Below are 18974 nucleotides of genomic sequence, written 5' to 3'. Positions count from 1 at the left end.
TTACCTACGTATTTCAATTGATGTTACATTTATAATTAACATATATACAATATTATGCAAATCTGTAACCCTTTCCTCTTCTTTTCTGCAATATGTAACCACCCAAAATGCACTTCATTTTATCTGATGGGGATTCCCAGGACAGAGACTTCAGTTATGATTGACATATCAAAGCAGGCAACATTCAGGTGTCTACATGCCCACACTACATAATGCAGGTGCATGCAAGTAAAAAATGTGCACAATAGTATCCTTTCATTCCAGTAGTGAAACAGACATGGCTACATTGAACTTCCCTTCTCCCCTATAGCTTTATGCCATGGGTAATAACATTTAGGGAAAGGAAATATATTTCTAAACTTCTCCTAACAGCCCCAACTAGCACCATAAGTAGTGAAGCATTCTGCAAATATCCAAAAGGCCATAGGTTGTCTATCCCTGAGACATACTGTATCCTGGAAACTCACAAGCAGGATGTGAGAGTCACAGCCCTCTTCCACTGTTGTTCTCTAGCAACTGATATTTAAGTAAACTATACATCAGATTCAGCCAAAACCTGGATTCCGAGATGCAGTGACTTAACTCAAAACAGATTTTCATTTACCCAAGTTGAAACCATGATTCTAAAACCTCTTTGTTCTAATCTTGGGCCACAATGATGGAAACACCTTGTATAAACTTCATTTCCTGATAACATTTTTGTTTCTCTGTCAATTTCATCCAATTCTGTTGAAAATAATAAATCAGTTACTTCCATTAGTTCATGTTAGATGATGGGAGAACAAAGCTCTGCCAATATGCTCCAGGCACTGAATCATCTTGTATTACCTACAGATTGGATTATTTCTAGGACTCCACTTTGAACCCTTCCAAGCATATGAGTTGTCTCTGCATATCTATATATTTATGGCATGCCAGTTTTATTCTGGAGGTATAATACAGTGATTGAGATTATCAGCCATTGATTACGACTTTATTAAATCCTCATTCCAACCACTGGAAGCCATCACCATATCTGATAGACAATTCCATATACAGGTAGTCCTTGCTTAACCACCACAGTTGGGACTGGAATTTTGGTCGCTAAGCAATGCTGTCATTAAGCAAATCCGACCTGATCTTACGACCTTTTTTGCAGCAATCATTAAGTGAATCACATGGTCATTAAGTGAACCATGTGGTCATTAAGAGAATCACATGGTTCCCTGTTGATTTTGCTTGCTGGAAGCCATCTGGGAAGGTCAAAAATGGTGATCACGTGACTGCAGGATGCTGCAATGGTCATAAATGTGAACTGGTTGCCAAGTGCCTGAATTGTGATCACCTGATTGTGGAGATGCTGAGATGGTCATAAGTGTGAGGACCAGTCATAAGTCAGTTTTTTAGTGCTGTTGTAAGTCCAAACCATCCCTAAATAAATGGTTGTTAAGTGAGGACTACCTGTAATTTGTACATTGTGTAAACTGTTGATTGGAGTGTGCCCAAGAATTGCTTTTAAAATCTGCAAATATAAGAATGCCACCAAAAGCATATTTTAATAATTGATCATGTGTTATGGCTATTTCATTGTGGAAAGAATGTGGCTGAGACCTATCTCTAGATCCTTATCACTTTGCAGATGAAGGTTTGCAGTTGAAGAAGAGAAGTGTCACTTGACAAGGGGCTGGAAAATTTTAGCCACAAAATGACAGCCTTATCTGTTGACACCAGTCATTTTTCATAACCTCTTCGAAAAGAATTAATGCAGCTTCAGTCAATCAGTAAAGATATCCTACAAGTGACAGAACAAACATCCTCTTATCAATGGATCTCTAAAGGCTGGTGGAACTTTTTTCCTTTTTTTTTTTTTAAAGAAAGAACTTCCCACTAACCACAAGCAAAGTTTGAATGTAAACATATGAAGACAGCAACACACAATGATCTCCCCAAAGTAGAAGGGAAACGCTTACTGCTTCCAGTAGAACCAAGAGGGACACATTAACACTACATATTGTTCTTTTCCAGAAGCAGATCCCCAATGCTGTATCCTCTGGAAGCAAAAGACTACTAACCACGGTCTGATTTTGGCATTCTTCTGATTCTAAACAAAAGCAAATAATTTCCTCAACCATCACAATAAGATCCTCCTCAAAAACTTGGAGGACGTTGTGGTAAGTATGCAACTAGCCTATTCTTGACTGCCAGGGAATTTTAAACAACAGCTACTGTTCAAGGTGTCTGAGCAGGCTTCTCTGCTCATTCTCCATATGAAATCTATTCCACGACAAAAGAGGAGCAGTCTAGCAGAGTAAGGGTAGCACCAGTTTCATAGGATCTCCTCAATTTGAAATATTTTACTGTTTCATATAGCACCACCTATTTGTGCTTCTAATAAAAACATCCAGAAACCTATTAACCCAATTCTGCAAAAGAGGTGAATTTCTGTAGCTTGTTATTAGGGGGAAGGGAAACTTACAAGTCTGAGTGGGTTGATGAGAGGTGGAAAGGATCGGAATACCATTAGTTCTAACTTTTGGGAAATCATTGCTGTTCAACTACTATTAAGGGTAATTAATTAATATCATTTGATTTCTTAATTCTTAGTTATTAACTCTGAATCAGTGGATATAAGCCATGCTTTGAAGGGTTTCTTCATACTCTTTCCCAGGTTAGAAGAAAACTGTGGCTGAGATACATATGGTTGCAATGAAATACCTGCAACTAAAATAGATACACTGTGTTTTATAAATTCTATAATGCAAACTTGGTAAACTAAAAAAAAAGATATTATAAATTGTAATATCTTACAATATTAAGATATTATATCTCTGAGACTAAAACATATAAGATAGCCCAACCCTGATTTTTTTTTTGGGCGGGGGGGGGGGGAATGTTAAAATCATGAGTCTTATTTGTGCCTATAATTGAAATGCCCTGTTGCTGAAACAATTTTGGACAACGAGCAGGTCTAAAATAAATTTAATTACAGCTTTATCCATTTGCTTTCCTTGTGAAAAAGTACCTATTTTTTAAAAGGAAATATGTATGTTCACACATAGCTAGTTATATACCTACTTATTACAACTCAAATAACATTTCAAAATAATTGGAAGAGTCATTGACAATGCTGAAAGACTCAGTAGGATTCACAAAGTTGTCTTCATGGGAAAAGTCATCCATCAGATCAAATCACCAACTAGCCATTAGAAGATCAGATTTAAAAAAAAAAAAAACGTTTTCATAGTTCAAATATGCAAAGGGAGATAATGGTGCTACATTCAGATCTCAACAGTATGTTTTAGTATGTTTTATATATTAATGGAGATGTCCATGTGAAAGGCAAAGGCAAAGATTATTGTTCCCTAGCAACCAGTAGGATTCAGAACATCCTGTGGGCTCAAACCTCAAACTGACAGAAAGGAAAAGAGATATATGTCTGCTTGTTGAGGATCCAGACTTTGAGGGAATGCCATCTACAGGCATCTTGACCTCAATTCCCCCACCTCTGGGACAGCATATTCCCATATATTCAGATGAGCCCTTCCCTATTACATTTTTTTAACAGCTGTGAAAACATGGCTGTACATTGAGGCATTTCGGGATGTTTGAAGACTCTGCTGTCTGAAAGGTGAAACATCAGAACCTTGATCATGTTACTGAGTTTTCACATTTCAATTTTGATGTTGCTATTTGTTAACCGCTCAGAATTTTTGGAAATGGTGCAGCATGTAAACCAAATAAATTAACATATATATGCATACTGCATTGTTCTGGCTGTGTCTTCTTCCAAGAAGAATGTAGGAAATAGTACTGTATTCCTTCCTGGGGTATGGTTCAAAGAAGATGCACCAATTACTTTCTTTCAGTGAAATCCATTTTACCGCATCTCTGCATGAATCAGCTACTCTGTATTTCTCTCTTTTCAGCTAGGAAGCAGGTCTGGTACTATAATTCATGAAAATGCAAAAAAGGAAAATAAGCTTCTCAGTGGGTGGATATTTTTGGTTTCCAAATGTATGCATTCTGAAAGTAAATCTTTTACAGAATGTAAGAATTCATAATGCAAGGAAGAGGTGTTTCAGTTTTAAGAAACACTTGAGTGCAAGTATAAGAGGTGTTGTTGTTGTTGGTTTTTTTGGCACTCCTTACTGACACTCAGGTTAAATCCTCAGTGCAGACTGAACTATAGTTGAATTAATCCAACCCTTATGGCAGGGATTTTCAAAATTTGAACCCTCAACACCTCCCCAGTGATAAATGAAATTGTGTAACACCCCTCCCCCATGAATAAAATTGATTATATTGGGGCTAGGAATGGGCAAGATATGAATATATTACTTACTAAAATATATGTAATATTCATACTTTCTTGACTTAAACTTATTTTATCAGCATTATTAGTAAATAGATCATCTTTAGCTTTTCTCTTACCACAGAAATGTTTCTGTTTTGGAAGTCTAGAAATTAAAAATAGTGGGTAAAAATACTGATCTTCACTAAAACACACACTTTGACAGACACTTCCAAAGACTACAGATAGAACACTGCATGCCATATCAGAATTCACCAGCTGTTGTGAGTGGTGGATGGCTTACACCCACCACTCAAGTGCACACATTTCACTCCCTACTCTACATGCAAGGTTTGCCCAGGGAAAACAGGAAGAAGTTCAGATAGTACTTCTTCCTTGTGTGCTCAAGCCTCATCAACATTTAAATCACACACACAATTGTGACTCCCCTCTAACTTGCTTTCAACCCCCCAGGGGTCATGACTCACAGTCTGAGGATTCCTGCCTTATGGAATTCTGAACAGTGATGCAAAAGCAGGTAAACTTCCTTAAAATGGTTTGAAAAAGAGCAAATGATTTTATTAAGAGCAGGGCATACTTTTCAAAAAAGCATGAAGCACTCCTTTGTTTAACAAACTCTAGATCCCTAGCTGTTTGCTTCACAATTTTATGAAGATTTGCGGCTCATTTTTGAGGAACTGAGAGGAAGGCTCCGATACCTTTATTAGAAGACTTCTCATCTTAACTTCAATGAAAGCTAGCCCCTAGTTTGCCAGATAAAAACAAACAAACAAACAAAACAAGCATGATTATAGAGTATGGCTAGAAGCCCTGAATGGTGCATTCCAGGGCTCTAGGCTTTCAGGAGAAATATTTTACCTATTTTCTTCCTTTTTGCTGGCAGTGAAGGAAAGACCACAGTATGGTAGTTAACCACTTCCCTGAAATCTGAAAAAGCCACTGAACTTGATGAGCCAATTACACTTTGCAGTCTGAGATCAAGTAACAAATGCTTCTATAACCAGCCAAGTCAAGAACCAGAGGACCTCAACACCAAGCAATTTATTTTGGTAGGAGGTAAACTATTCCACAGTCTCCTCTCCTTCTTCATGGCAGTAAATGCACAATAATAAGTTAAATAACTGAAAATTTGATGTCTTTGCTACCTGATGCAGTTATTCCATTGTAGCTAATGATAAAACCGGTCCTGCAATTAAGGCATTTTGGATATTCACTTTAAGGAGTACATTCCCAATAATCGAGACACCACAGATGTATACTCACAGATATATACCTAGTTGCAACTAAAGGGCCCCTCTTCCCAGGATAAATGACTATATTAGTTCTTCATACCTCTGCATAGATCCTCTGGGAGTATGTAGGAAACACTGTCAGAGGACATAGGAAAGCATTGTCAGAGGAGTCCACACAGGGGCAGCAAAGATGCTGCTTTCCTCTTGAATCGCTTCTCCACAAAGAGATAGAGAACAATTCTACTCATTTTACTTCCAAAAGTTCTGTTACATTTGGTACATCTTAACTACCAGAAACATAGGCACAGGAACGCACTATAATAAGAAAAGATACCAGGAGGAGGAGGAGGAGGAGGAGGAGGAGGAGGAGGAGAAGAAGATCAATATGCATGGTGCTCCATGATGCAGATACACTAAAAAGTGAACCAGCATCAGGGAGCTTACAGTCTAAAATTCAACTCAGGGAAAACAGAAGAAAAAGAGGGAAACTGAGGCATGATATAGGGACACGCTAGATCTAAAACTTAGGTGCAGTTAGATGTGGAATTTGAGACTTGAGGCTAAGGCTTAATGGAACCGATGGGTTATGAGGAACTTAGAAAAGGTTTAATTATACAGATATTCTGGGAAACTGCTCCCGGCCTATGGGGCAACAAGGGAGAAAGGGTATAATATTGCAAGGCTTGAAAGATAGCTAATAATCAGGATATTAGTTCAACTCATATGCAATGAGCTCAAGGTAAGCCCTGATAAGACCAGAAATGGTTTGTTTTGTCTGGAAGATGACCTAAAGTTTCATCAATACATAAGCATTACAATGCATAAATTTGTTTATGCATTATGGGCCTGCATCTTACCAATATCCCTTGAACAGAATGCTTAAATATATTTGTTTTCTTCATCCAGAATTATGAATCGCAGCATCTGTTGGCTTTGCAGTTTGTTCAGAGATGGCACAAATGGAGTCATTTCCAAGTAAGTACAAACCAATCAACAAGAGGCCTTATTTAGAGAACAAGGGGTAAAGGAGTAGACCAGGAATTTTCAATTTTCCAAGACTGAGCTTCACATGCTACTTGTCCTACCCATATTTATATAAAACTTTCGGAAGCAAATAACAATAGAAAAAGGAGGAGGAAACTTTGGACCAAATCCTATGTGGGGGTCCAGTTGAGATTTAGAGGGTGGTTTGGTGGTAAGTGGTTCCTTTTTGCTTTAAATAGAGAAATTTTAAACACAAATGCCATTGATAGAACAGAAAGCTTTCCTTGCAGAGAGCCAGTATGCAGTGGTGATTAGAACATCTAGAACAGAAGAGAGTTAGGACCAAATCTTGAGCCATGAAGGTCATTGTTGACCTTGAATATTTTCTCAGCCTAACCTAACCTTCACTGAAGAACATAAAAAGAAGATGTATATGTACAGTATAAGCATGTATAAAGCCTTAACTTTTTGAGAAAAGACAATCCAGAAATGGACAGACATGGGAAATCTCCAGTCTCCTAGTCAGATTGGCCTCTTAGGGGCTCTACTTTGGCTGCCAGATTTAGAGCTCATAGCTCTAATTAACTTATTGTTTATATCTTTTTCCACCCCAAACTATAAGCAAAATAGATCCACTGTCATTTAGGCTTGAAGCTATTGGATATTCTTCTTACAAGCTTCAGGAGTAAGCCCAGAGATTCCAGGTAAAAAGTAGTGGATAAAATTCGGCTGAGCTCATTTTATCATGGATTTGTTGTCTCATTCAGAGAATTCAGTGACATATGTTCAGCAGTTATGAAAGGGCTGCTGATATCCAAGTTGAATCCAGTTGTGTATGTCCACTGATAGAACAGCATCCCTCCATGAATTTTTCCACCCTGTCCCATTCATAACACTCCATGCTTTCACTTCAATCTGTTCTGAAGTGTTTGGGAATATAACAGGCTTGGGGAGTGTCTGGGTGTATAGGGAAGGAAAGTTGCATGGAGCAAATGGGGATCCATCTATACTACACACACACACACACACACACACACACAAAAGAGGGCAGTTTGATTGTACAGTTGTGACTGTCGTGCTTTCTTTCTTGAAGAAAGAAAGTGTGGTCAGTCTAAGTGGAATTTATAAAATGCAGACCTTTGTTACTCTCATTGGTATCGATCTATATTGGCCATTCAAGGATAAAGAAAGTAGTTATTCCCCCGCCAGCTGGGAAACACAAAGGCCACTTGTTGTTGTGTGTGTGTTTTTTTTTGGGGGGGGGGGGTTGTCATATGACAAATGTAGGAGCTCCTGTGACTTTGAACTGCAGATCACATGGCTTGAACCACTTGACCTAACAGTCTACACTTTCTTCCCTGCCTTTTCTTCCCTTTGGTTAAAGTTTTGCCTGATTATTTCTAGACAATTAAAAAGCTTGCACACCTTTTAATGCCATTTTGATTGGTCCTAAATAGAAGTTCTGGGTGTTAAACAAACATAACCCAGATTATGCTGTCTTCAAAGATTGCCTCATTTGATTGTTAACAAATGATTACAAGCCCAGGAGTGCTACTAGCATAACACATAGACATACACAAACAGACAGGCGGACATAGGTACATACATATCTATTCATGTATTCCAATGAAAATAATGAAGGCAGTTATAAACTAACAAGCCTATAATATCTTACAAACAGCTGGGCAGGGCTATAACCAGGCAGGTTTATGAATCTTTTATTTGGTTTCAACATCCGGAGGCCAATTTTACTTTTAATCAAGAATGGATTATAGCTAAACTTTAAAATAATGAAGTTGCTTTAGTGATTGTGTGGGAGGTGATATCAGGCCAAAGGAGCAGATGAAAACATGCCTCTAATTTGCTCCTTGAATCCCAGCACAAGGCAGTCTAGGAGAGCTAATCCCTTCCATTTCTTTAATGCCAGACATTCAGTTACTTCATTCCCCAATTATAAACAGTAGAAATCCATGATGACTTGTCCCTTTCAATAATTACGAGAATAAATTACTTCACAGTACTTTGTAACATAATGCAGCATAATTATAATTGTTATATTTTATTATTTTTGTACTACTGTTCCTTTCAGTAGTATCTTTCTAATGCAATTTCTAATGTAATGTCTGCAATCCTACTTAGCTACTGTAAGAGTAGGTCCCAATCAACTCCATGGGACTATTTTAAAGTACATGATGATTGGGTTGTTTACTGGAATATTTCCAAGTGCAGCTGTTGAGAAAGAATGAGTAAATATACAATTTAAAAATTCAGTATGATTTCCATTACAAAAAAAAAATGTAATTACATAGGAAAATTTGAAACAGGAATATTTCAAGAAGGAGGCTTAAGTAAAATAAGGCCTAATGCCACAATAGGTTCAAATGCACAATACTTCCTAGTAAGTATGTCCAGTGTTGACAGATGATGTCATTCATTCATTCATTTTACAGATGGACAGAATGCCTTTAAGAATAAAAACATCTTCAAGGCAACTTCCAAAACAAAATACAAATAACGTTCAGCCTCAGTATTAGAACTGGAGGGTCCATCATGTACACACACAGACATACAAAGTGCTTTCTTAGGGATTCCATCTCTGGGGAACAAAAAGGTTAAAGTTTTTTTCTATCTGCTTGTTGCTATCTAGTTTTTATCCAGATTTCTGAAGCTCAGATACACTGACCTATGCTTTCTTGATAGGCAGCCCCACATGTGGTAATATTGCAGCTGTTATAATTATTTTAGGTGAATTATTAGGTGAAATATAGATATGTTGTATGACATATAAAATATCCTTTAAAGATTGTTTTCCCCCTCCCCTTGGCTTGGTCTGAAATACCTAAGAATCAAATGTAGGGAGTCTTTGTGGATGCCCAAGGACAGATCTACAATATCCTTAGTCTCAGATTTTATAAAAGCTAGTTATGAAAAGATTGTTATTGGCTACTCTAACCTTGTGTTTTTTCTCCCTGCCCCTGCTTCTCAAAGAATAAGCCTGGAAGAAGTACTTCTGTGGTCTCAGTCTTTTGAAAAGCTAATGGCTACTAAATGTGAGTTAACATCATTACTGACCAGAACAGTAAGGTGGTATGGGAATGGGTAAAGGGTATCTTTGGCATAGGACATATTCAAATAGCCAATTTAGCATGCTGTCTTCCAGTCCATGATGCCAACATAAATTTGCTTCCTCTATATAGCTGATGTCAACTCTGTCCCATTAACAAGGTTGGTGAGTAGTGCTATCCTAGTAGTTTACTGCAGAGCAAATTAAAGTGCAACAATTGATGGATTTCACAGGCAGTGATCCACCAATCACTGTCCCTAAACTGGGGTGGGCTGGGCTGGGCTGGTAGAGGAGACAAGTTTTGAAAAATGACCAGAGTGGGGGGTTTAGCCATCTTTCCAAATCTGATTGGGAAGGTCTGCTTCTGAGCAGATTGGCTCATTTTCTTGCTTCCTTTGGCTTTCCCTGACTGATGCATTGTATCAGGTGCCAAGGTTTTTTTTTCCTCCCCTGCTGAAGTCAAAATGCCTATGGATGGATGTCACTGGTGAGCAGAAGGAGGGAGTATGCCTATAGGATCTAGGCTAATCCATCAACACCACAATTGCCACAAAAGCACCACAAATGTATCAAGGATTGAACCTGGAGAAAATGGACAACACTACCTTAACATCAGATCAGATAACAAAGTTAGGTGGCCTCAGTTATAGGTTGGGGATGAGATGAGGCTGCATGGATGTGTCCTTAAATCAGTGTTAGTGAAGCATCTTTAAGATTTATGAAGCATCTTTAAGAGTTATGAGGATGAGCCCTAAGGCAAAAGGGCCATGTCAGATTAACCTACTTCTGAGCAACCTAGACTGTTATCAGGACATTTTTCAGAGCTCTAGATCAGTGATTTCTGCATTATATTTCAAGGCATTTAGTACTAATAGTTTATGTTCCAGCTCTTCAACTGTGTGCCACTACAACTGGTGTTTATAAAAAAGATACAGTAAACCAGACTACTAAACTCATATGAGACATGACCACATGAGAAAATCTGTTTAGAAAGGGCCCCTCGGCTGTGAAATGCTCTTCCCAGAAAGGCTTATCTAATTCCCACCTGAATGTCCTTCAGCCACCAGATAAAACACTGTTTATTTTCCAAGTATTTTAAATAATGCTATGGTTTTATATTATTTTAATTCTACAAATTATTATTTCTTTCTCCTTCCAGGAAAAAAAAAAAATTTAATTCTACCAGACCCTTTTTTCCTTTTCTTTCTGCTCTAAAGTGATTTGATAAACATTTTATTTTATAGTGATAGTAGCTCAGTTACCCAGATATCTATCTATCTATCTATCTATCTATCTATCTATCTATCTATCTATCTATCTATCCATCCATCCATCCATCCATCCATCCATCCATCCATCCATCCATCTACAAGCCTAAAGCTTCTTATGAATAAATAACTCCATAAATAAATAACTTATGAATAACTTGTTATGAATAACTTGTTATGAATAAATTACTCCATCACAAGCAAATTTGGACAAAAGTAATTTATCTGGGCAGATGACACTTCCAGATGACCTTCCAACTTCATAAAATGGTAACTTGACATTCTTCTTTTATTTGCTAAAATTGGAGAAATAGAGAACAGGGTTTTATTTTTTCTCCAAAAAGTTTGTAGCAAAAATGTGAAGAACCACACCTCTGTACCAGAAAATAGCATGATAGTGGACAAGTACATGTAAGTGCAATGAGATGGAAGAATTGTCAGCTAAACTCTCAAGAATGAACACGTAAAAGCTAAACATTTGACCTGTAGTGGTACTATAGAAGTGCCCAAGAATTAGACTTTATGATGATGAATGTGCTGAGTTTTCCTTTTTCATTCACATTATTTATATAAATAGGGCCCCTGCAGATGGTGGACTTAGCTTCCATCAGCCTACCTACCACAGATGTGCATTGATGCATTTATCCCGAAGACCAGCTTGTCTCCATACAACCCCTCCATGTCCTTGAGAAAATATCCTGGGATAACCACTCAGTGTGCACCACCATCACAGTCCTCTGAGGCAGTACCTGGAGCACTCCCACAGACACAGAAAGAAAGGGAGACAATCTTATCAATTTGGTCCTCAACATAGAGTGTCTGGTGCTTGCCAGCTCCTGTGTTTCCAGAATATCCCACTTCTAACACTAATTTGTAATAGAATTGTTTAAGGGTACATTTGAATCAAAGACATTGGAACACAAATTGGTTTATGTGCTGGAGAGCACTGGAGGCAAAGATAGGCCTAAGCAGTCCCTCATTAGAGACATGTGATTGGATATAGCAGCCAGGTGTTTCATTGGATACAATACATAATATGCATCGTGAGGTCATTACAGTATAACTATGAAATAATGGAGCATAATAATAAAGACAATGGGATTTTGAAAGAAAAAGAGGTAGTATTTCATGAACAGAGTTTCTTTCTAGGGAGTTACTTTATTTTGCTTTCCCAGAGTTCTGTTTGCCTCCCAGTACCTTCTCCTACCTTGTCAGGATTCCTTGACCTTCTAAATGTTATATGGCTGCTAAGTTGACAGTGCAGTTTTCTTGGGAAAGTGTTTTTGTAATGAGGTAGTTGCCCAACTTCTTCAGCAAAGGATCGTTACCTTGTCATGGTGCTGGAGCTTGAGCACCTCAATGATGCCATGAGCTAAACCATGAAGGGCCACCCAAGACGGGAAGGTCATGACAGAGAGGTCAGACTAAATGCGATCCCTGGGGAAGGTAATGGCAACCCACCCCAGTATTCTTGCCGTGAAAACTAAATGGATCAGTACAACCAGAGATATGTCGGTATACCATCGGAAGATGAGACCCCCAGGTCGGAAGATGGTCAAAATGCTACTGGGGAGGAACAGAGGATGAGTTCAACTAGTCCCAGATGTGATGACGCAGCTAGCTCAAAGCCGAAAGGACGGCTAGCAGCCGACGGTGCTGGTGGTGAACGGCGAATCCGATGTTCTAAGGATCAACACACCATTGGAACCTGGAATGTAAGATCTATGAGCCAGGGCAAATTGGATGTGGTTATTGGTGAGATGTCAAGATTAAAGATAGACATTTTGGGCATCAGTGAACTGAAATGGACTGGAATGGGCCACTTCACATCAAATGACCACCAGATCTACTACTGTGGACAAGAGGACCACAGAAGAAATGGAGTAGCCTTCATAATTAATAGTAAAGTGGCTAAAGCAGTGCTTGGATACAATCCAAAAAACGACAGGATGATCTCAGTTTGAATTCAGGGCAAGCCATCTAACATCACAGTGATCCAAATATACGCCCCAACCACAAATACTGAAGAAGCTGAAGTAGAGCAGTTCTATGAGGATCTGCAGCACCTACTGGACAACACGCCTAAAAGAGATGCTATTTTCATCACAGGAGACTGGAATGCTAAGGTGGGCAGTCAAATGACACCTGGAATTACAGGTAAGTATGGCCTGGGAGAACAAAACGAAGCAGGACATAGGCTGATGGAATTTTGCCAAGACAATTCACTCTGCATAACAAACACTCTCTTCCAACAACCTAAGAGACGGCTTTATACATGGACTTCACCAGATGGACAACACCGAAATCAGATTGACTACATCCTTTGCAGCCAAAGGTGGCGGACATCTGTACAGTGAGTAAAAACAAGACCTGGAGCTGACTGTAGTTCAGATCACGAACTTCTTCTTGCACAATTTAGGATCAGACTAAAGAGATTAGGGAAGACCCACAGATCAGCTAGATATGAGCTCACTAATATTCCTAAGGAATATGCAGTGGAGATGAAGAATAGATTTAAGGGACTGGACTTAGTAGATAGGGTCCTGGAAGAACTATGGACAGAAGTTCGCAGCATTGTTCAGGAGGCAGCAACAAAATACATCCCAAAGAAAGAGAAAACCAAGAAGGCAAAATGGCTGTCTGCTGAGACACTAGAAGTAGCCCAAGAAAGAAGGAAAGCAAAAGGCAACAGTGATAGGGGGAGATATACCCCATTAAATGCAAAATTCCAGAGGTTAGCCAGAAGAGATAAGGAATTATTTTTAAACAAGCAATGTGCGGAAGTGGAAGAAGACAATAGAATAGGAAGGACAAGAGACCTCTTCCAGAAAATTAGAAACATTGGAGGTAAATTCCAGGCCAAAATGGGTATGATCAAAAACAAAGATGGCAAGGACCTAACAGAAGAAGAAGAGATCAAGGAAAGGTGGCAAGAATATACAGAAGACCTGTATAGGAAGGATAACAATATTGGGGATAGTTTTGACGGTGTGGTCAGTGAGCTAGAGCCAGACATCCTGAAGAGTGAGGTTGAGTGGGCCTTAAGAAGCATTGCTAATAACAAGGCAGCAGGAGACAACGGCATCCCAGCTGAACTGTTCAAAATCTTGCAAGATGATGCTGTCAAGGTAATGCATGCTGTATGCCAGCAAACTTGGAAAACACAAGAATGGCCATCAGATTGGAAAAAAATCAACTTATATCCCCATACCAAAAAAGGGGAACACTAAAGAATGTTCAAACTATCGAACAGTGGCACTCATTTCACATGCCAGTAAGGTAATGCTCAAGATCCTGCAAGGTAGACTTCAGCAGTTCATGGAGCAAGAATTGCCAGATGTACAAGCTGGGTTTATAAAAGGCAGAGGAACTAGAGACCAAATTGCCAATATCTGCTGGATAATGGAAAAAGCCAGGGAGTTTCAGAAAAACATCTATTTCTGTTTTATTGACTCTTCTAAAGCCTTTGACTGTGTGGAACATAACAAATTGTGGCAAGTTCTTAGTGGTATGGGAATACCAAGTCATCTTGTATGCCTCCTGAAGAATCTGTATAACGACCAAGTAGCAACAGTAAGAACAGACCACGGAACAATGGACTGGTTTAACATTGGGAAAGGAGTACGGCAGGGCTGTATACTCTCACCCTACCTATTCAACTTGTATGCAGAACACATCATGCGACAAGCTGGGCTTGAGGAATCCAAGGCTGGAGTTAAATCTCTGGAAGAAACATTAACAATCTCAGATATGCAGATGATACCACTTTGATGGCTGAAAGTGAAGAGGAACTGAGGAGCCTTATGATGAAGGTGAAAGAAGAAAGTGCAACAGCTGGCTTGCAGCTAAACCTCAGAAAAACCAAGATTATGGCAACCAGCTTGATTGATAACTGGCAAATAGAGGGAGAAAATGTATTAGCAGTGAAAGACTTTGTATTTCTAGGTGCGAAGATTACTGCAGATGCTGACTGCAGTCAGGAAATCAGAAGATGCTTAATCCTTGGGAGAAGAGCAATGACCAATCTCGATAAAATAGTTAAGAGCAGAGACATCACACTGACAACAAAGGCCCGCATAGTTAAAGTAATGGTGTTCCCCGTAGTAACATATGGCTGCGAGAGCTGGACCGTAAGGAAGGCTGAGAGAAGGAAGATAGATGCTTTTGAACTGTGGTGTTGGAGGAAAATTCTGAGAGTGCCTTGGACTGCAAGAAGATCCAACCAGTCCATCCTCCAGGAAATAAAGCCAGACTGCTCACTTGAGGGAATGATATTAAAGGCAAAACTGAAATACTTTGGCCACATAATGAGAAGACAGGACAGCCTGGAGAAGATGTTGATGCTAGGGAGAGTGGAAGGCAAAAGGAAGAGGGGCCTACCAAGGGCAAGATGGATGGATGATATTCTAGAGGTGACGGACTTGTCCCTGGGGGAGCTGGGGGTGTTGACGACCGACAGGAAGCTCTGGTGTGGGCTGGTCCATGAAGTCATGAAGAGTTGGAAGCGACTAAACAAATAAACAACAACAAGTTGCCCAACTTGACACCATTTAGCTGAACCAGTGTTCTCCCTAGGAAGATATATTTGGATTAAGGGCTTTTAGCTTGACACCCCAAAATCTCTTACGCTACCATGCTAATGGATAGAATAGTTGGGAGTTGTAGACTATAGGTCAGCGAATAAGAATGAGAATGAGAATGGTAGGAAAGATGAAAAACAAATATCTCATTGAATATTCCCTTAACTATGTATTATGGTAGATGGGAGGAGAAAAGTAATACAGTTATCTGCTGAGGTAACTTTCACATCCCGTTCTAATCTCAGAGCCTCAGAAAATGATCCCTCGTAGGACATCTCATACTGCAAGTAAAACATAACTGATATTATAATTACTTTTAATATGGTTTGCAAATCAATGTTTGATCCCCATATCATTTTCAGATGGGCCAATCATCTACAAGTCCTACCTGAAGAAAGAATATAGTGACGAGAACATGGAGTTCTGGCTGGCTTGTGAAAAGTATAAGAAGATTTTATCACAGAGGAAAAGAATTTCAGAGGCACAGAAACTTTTCAAGGAATATATCGAACCCCAGGCTCCAAAAGAGGTAAATTAATAAATCAGAGAGGAATACAATACAATTCCTCTTGTTTTGCAGAGAAATCTGTGGATGGTCTCACAGATGTTGTAAGTAAATAACCTTGTATTGCAGACTGAAACCTCACCAACAGCTCTGGTATAATGAATAAGATTTTTCTTTCTTTACTGAAGAAGAATACCTCATTACTTCCAAATATCTCAACATAAGGCTACACAAGCAGGCTGCTAGAAGAGAGGAGAGATGTCTCTAGAAGGGTACCTTTATAAATAAATGCATTATAAATAAATGTATAATGAATTAATGGTGCATTAAATATTATGGTCATTTCACATTTACTTAGGTGGCCTAATATTCAAATTTTAAAAAAAAACCATATATACTACGTGCACTTCTTCATATTTGTTATCCCCCTGATCCTTTTGCAACTTTCATTAGAATACTAATATTATTTGAACTATTGGAGAAGATAAAACAAGCCTGCTGGATCAGGCTAAGGGTCTCACTAATCCATCAATTGGTTTCCCAGAGAGGGCAATCAAATGCTGCCCAGGAAGTTCATGAGCAGGTTGGCATGTGAAAGGCATTTCCCACTGCATATTCAGAGACATAGTGCCTCTGTTCCTCTGTGGATTTGTCTAATTCTCTTTTAAAATTATCTAAGTTATTGGCCATCAACACATCTTGTGCTACCAAATGTCATGGCCTAACTCTTCATTGTGTTTAAATATAGACTTCAGATATGGGTCTCCATTATGGCACACCGAACAGCATCAAGTATATTGATGAATTTAATCAGGTGTGACTTTGTCATCTGTGACAGAACATTAACAGAATGAAATAGAGTTTCAGGTTAATGTGAAGAGAAAAGGATAATATTCAGTTATACATTTGTTTGCCTCTTATAGAAAAAGGTCTTCAAAAATAACAAAATTCAAATTATGAAAGAATGGAAATCATCTTTCCATATCATTTTATGTTTTGATACTTCCCTCTATTTTTTATAGAACTGGCTATTTGTTTATCAGATTTATATCCCACTATTCCTTCAAGAGCTCATGTCACCATACACAATACCTCCTCCTCCTATTTTATTCTTACAGCAACAGTCCTGTGAGGGAGGTTGGTCTGTGAATAGCTGGCTTGAGGTCACCCAGTGAGCTTCTGTGCATCTTAACCAGCATCTTAACCCCTATACCACACTGGCTCTAGTATCTGATGGCCTTTGGTAAAGCAGTGGGCCAGACCTTTAGGTCTGAGCCCATCCTGAAATGATTTTGAATTGGAATATGTTTTGTTTGGCTTCAGTTATTCTGTATTATGGTGTTTTGTTTGTTTTTCTATTTGCTTCTCTGTTTTTATGTTTTTAACCATATGTAAGCTACCCAGAGTGGTTATTTCATGTTGGGCAGCCATACCCAGATAGATAGATAGATAGATAGATAGATAGATAGATAGATAGATAGATAGATAGATAGATAGATAGATAGATAGATAAGGGTTGTGACCATTTCAAGATTTCTATCCTTCTTGATGACAATGTTTTGTTCATTCTTCAGCATCTTACTCTGTCCAGCTTCTTGCCTTCTGACTATTCTTGAAAAAGTAAAATAAAAACTATTTTCCTTTTTTTTTAGATTAATATTGACAGTCCAGTAAGAGAAGGTATTACCGTGAAGATTCAGGAACCAACTCAGTCTTGTTTTGATGAAGCCCAGAAAATAGTTTATCTACATATGGAAAGAGACTCATATCCCAGGTTTCTTAGCTCAGAAATCTACCAAAGCCTTATATTTACTCTTTCAGCCCAACAACAATCACTGGTATGTCTCAAAGAAAAAAAATGAGAGCTTTATTTTGAGCTTCAAAGATCAGATAAAAACAAGCATGGCACATTCATAATGCGCTACACTGCAATTCCCATCATTCGCAGCCAGCATGGTAACATCTTCCCCAGTTTAGTACCCTCTGAGTTGTAGTCCAATACATCTGGAAGGTCTCAGTTTGGGGAAGAATGAACTAAATGAAAGCACTTAGAAATTATAAATATTTTGACATAACCGTTATTTTCCTGTTTTAACTTGGCATGGGAAAGTTTATATGGAATGGAACTATACATTACGCATTTAGAAAGACCTCAGCCAAAGCTTTAGTATTATCTGGATAATGGAATCATCACAATATCAGAGGCTGATGTGGTTGACTTAACCAAGTTCTCTTACTCAGATCAGAACTTCTAAGACTTAGAAACTTCATGATCTAATGCTTCTTTGTGGCACTTCCTGCCTTCTGCAGGCTACAGCATCAACAGCCAGAAACTCTGTCAACATTCAACCAGCCATCCAGCCATTAAGCCATTTAACCTCCTTTAAACAATTCAAGGACGACTGCAGCTGTTGCTCGAGTTCACCCTGCATTGTGCAAAAGCCACACCAAGCAAGATAAAGTATGAGTAAATTCACAACAATATATTAAGGTTCAGCTGCATTTATAATATTATTGTTTAAAAACTATATGTATAATACTGGTATCACTATGTTTTAAAATTTACTGTTTTATTTTGAATAGTATGTTCTTAAAGTTTTGTTCACACCCCCTCCCCCAAGAGAACTGTAGTTATTGGTTGGTTTAGAAATATATCAAATTAAAATGTGTCAAAACTTAATTATGTAATTGTAATTAAACCCTAATTGTTTCAAAGCAGACAAGCAGACACTGAACACAAACACACTGAATGTTAACAGTGAAGCAAATACAGATATAAGTGAATAAGTGAATATATGAAGTCTGTGAATGTAAATGAAAGGGGGGAATTATTTGAAAGGTACTTGAATTATTTTTATCCTACAATATGTATATTTAATAGAGTACAAATGAATAATCCAATAAAAGTTGTATGTTATCAACATATTGATAATAAATTTTATTAATAGTAAAATTATTTTATTTACTATTTTATTTGAGGGACCACCTCTCCCCAGTTATATCTAACCATCCCAGTAGGTTTGGTAGGAGAGGCATGCTCCAGGTTCTGT

General features: G+C 38.4%; 1 protein-coding gene across 1 annotated transcript; it reads left to right on the top strand.

The window, feature by feature from the left end:
* The first annotated feature begins 1957 nt into the window (after positions 1 to 1957).
* Positions 1958 to 18742, top strand: RGS13 (regulator of G protein signaling 13). The gene is made up of 5 exons (XM_063300163.1): positions 1958 to 2150; positions 6430 to 6498; positions 9496 to 9557; positions 15782 to 15948; positions 17577 to 18742. Exons 2-5 carry the CDS (start codon positions 6434 to 6436, stop codon positions 17784 to 17786), a joined length of 504 nt encoding a protein of 167 aa, XP_063156233.1. The 5' UTR covers positions 1958 to 2150; positions 6430 to 6433; the 3' UTR covers positions 17787 to 18742.
* Positions 18743 to 18974: the final 232 nt, after the last annotated feature.

This window comes from Candoia aspera, chromosome 3 (genome assembly GCF_035149785.1).
Source record: "Candoia aspera isolate rCanAsp1 chromosome 3, rCanAsp1.hap2, whole genome shotgun sequence".
Classification (NCBI taxonomy): domain Eukaryota; kingdom Metazoa; phylum Chordata; class Lepidosauria; order Squamata; family Boidae; genus Candoia; species Candoia aspera.
The sequence above is the reverse complement of the archived record's forward strand: the minus strand, read 5'-3'. Positions and strand labels throughout refer to the sequence as shown.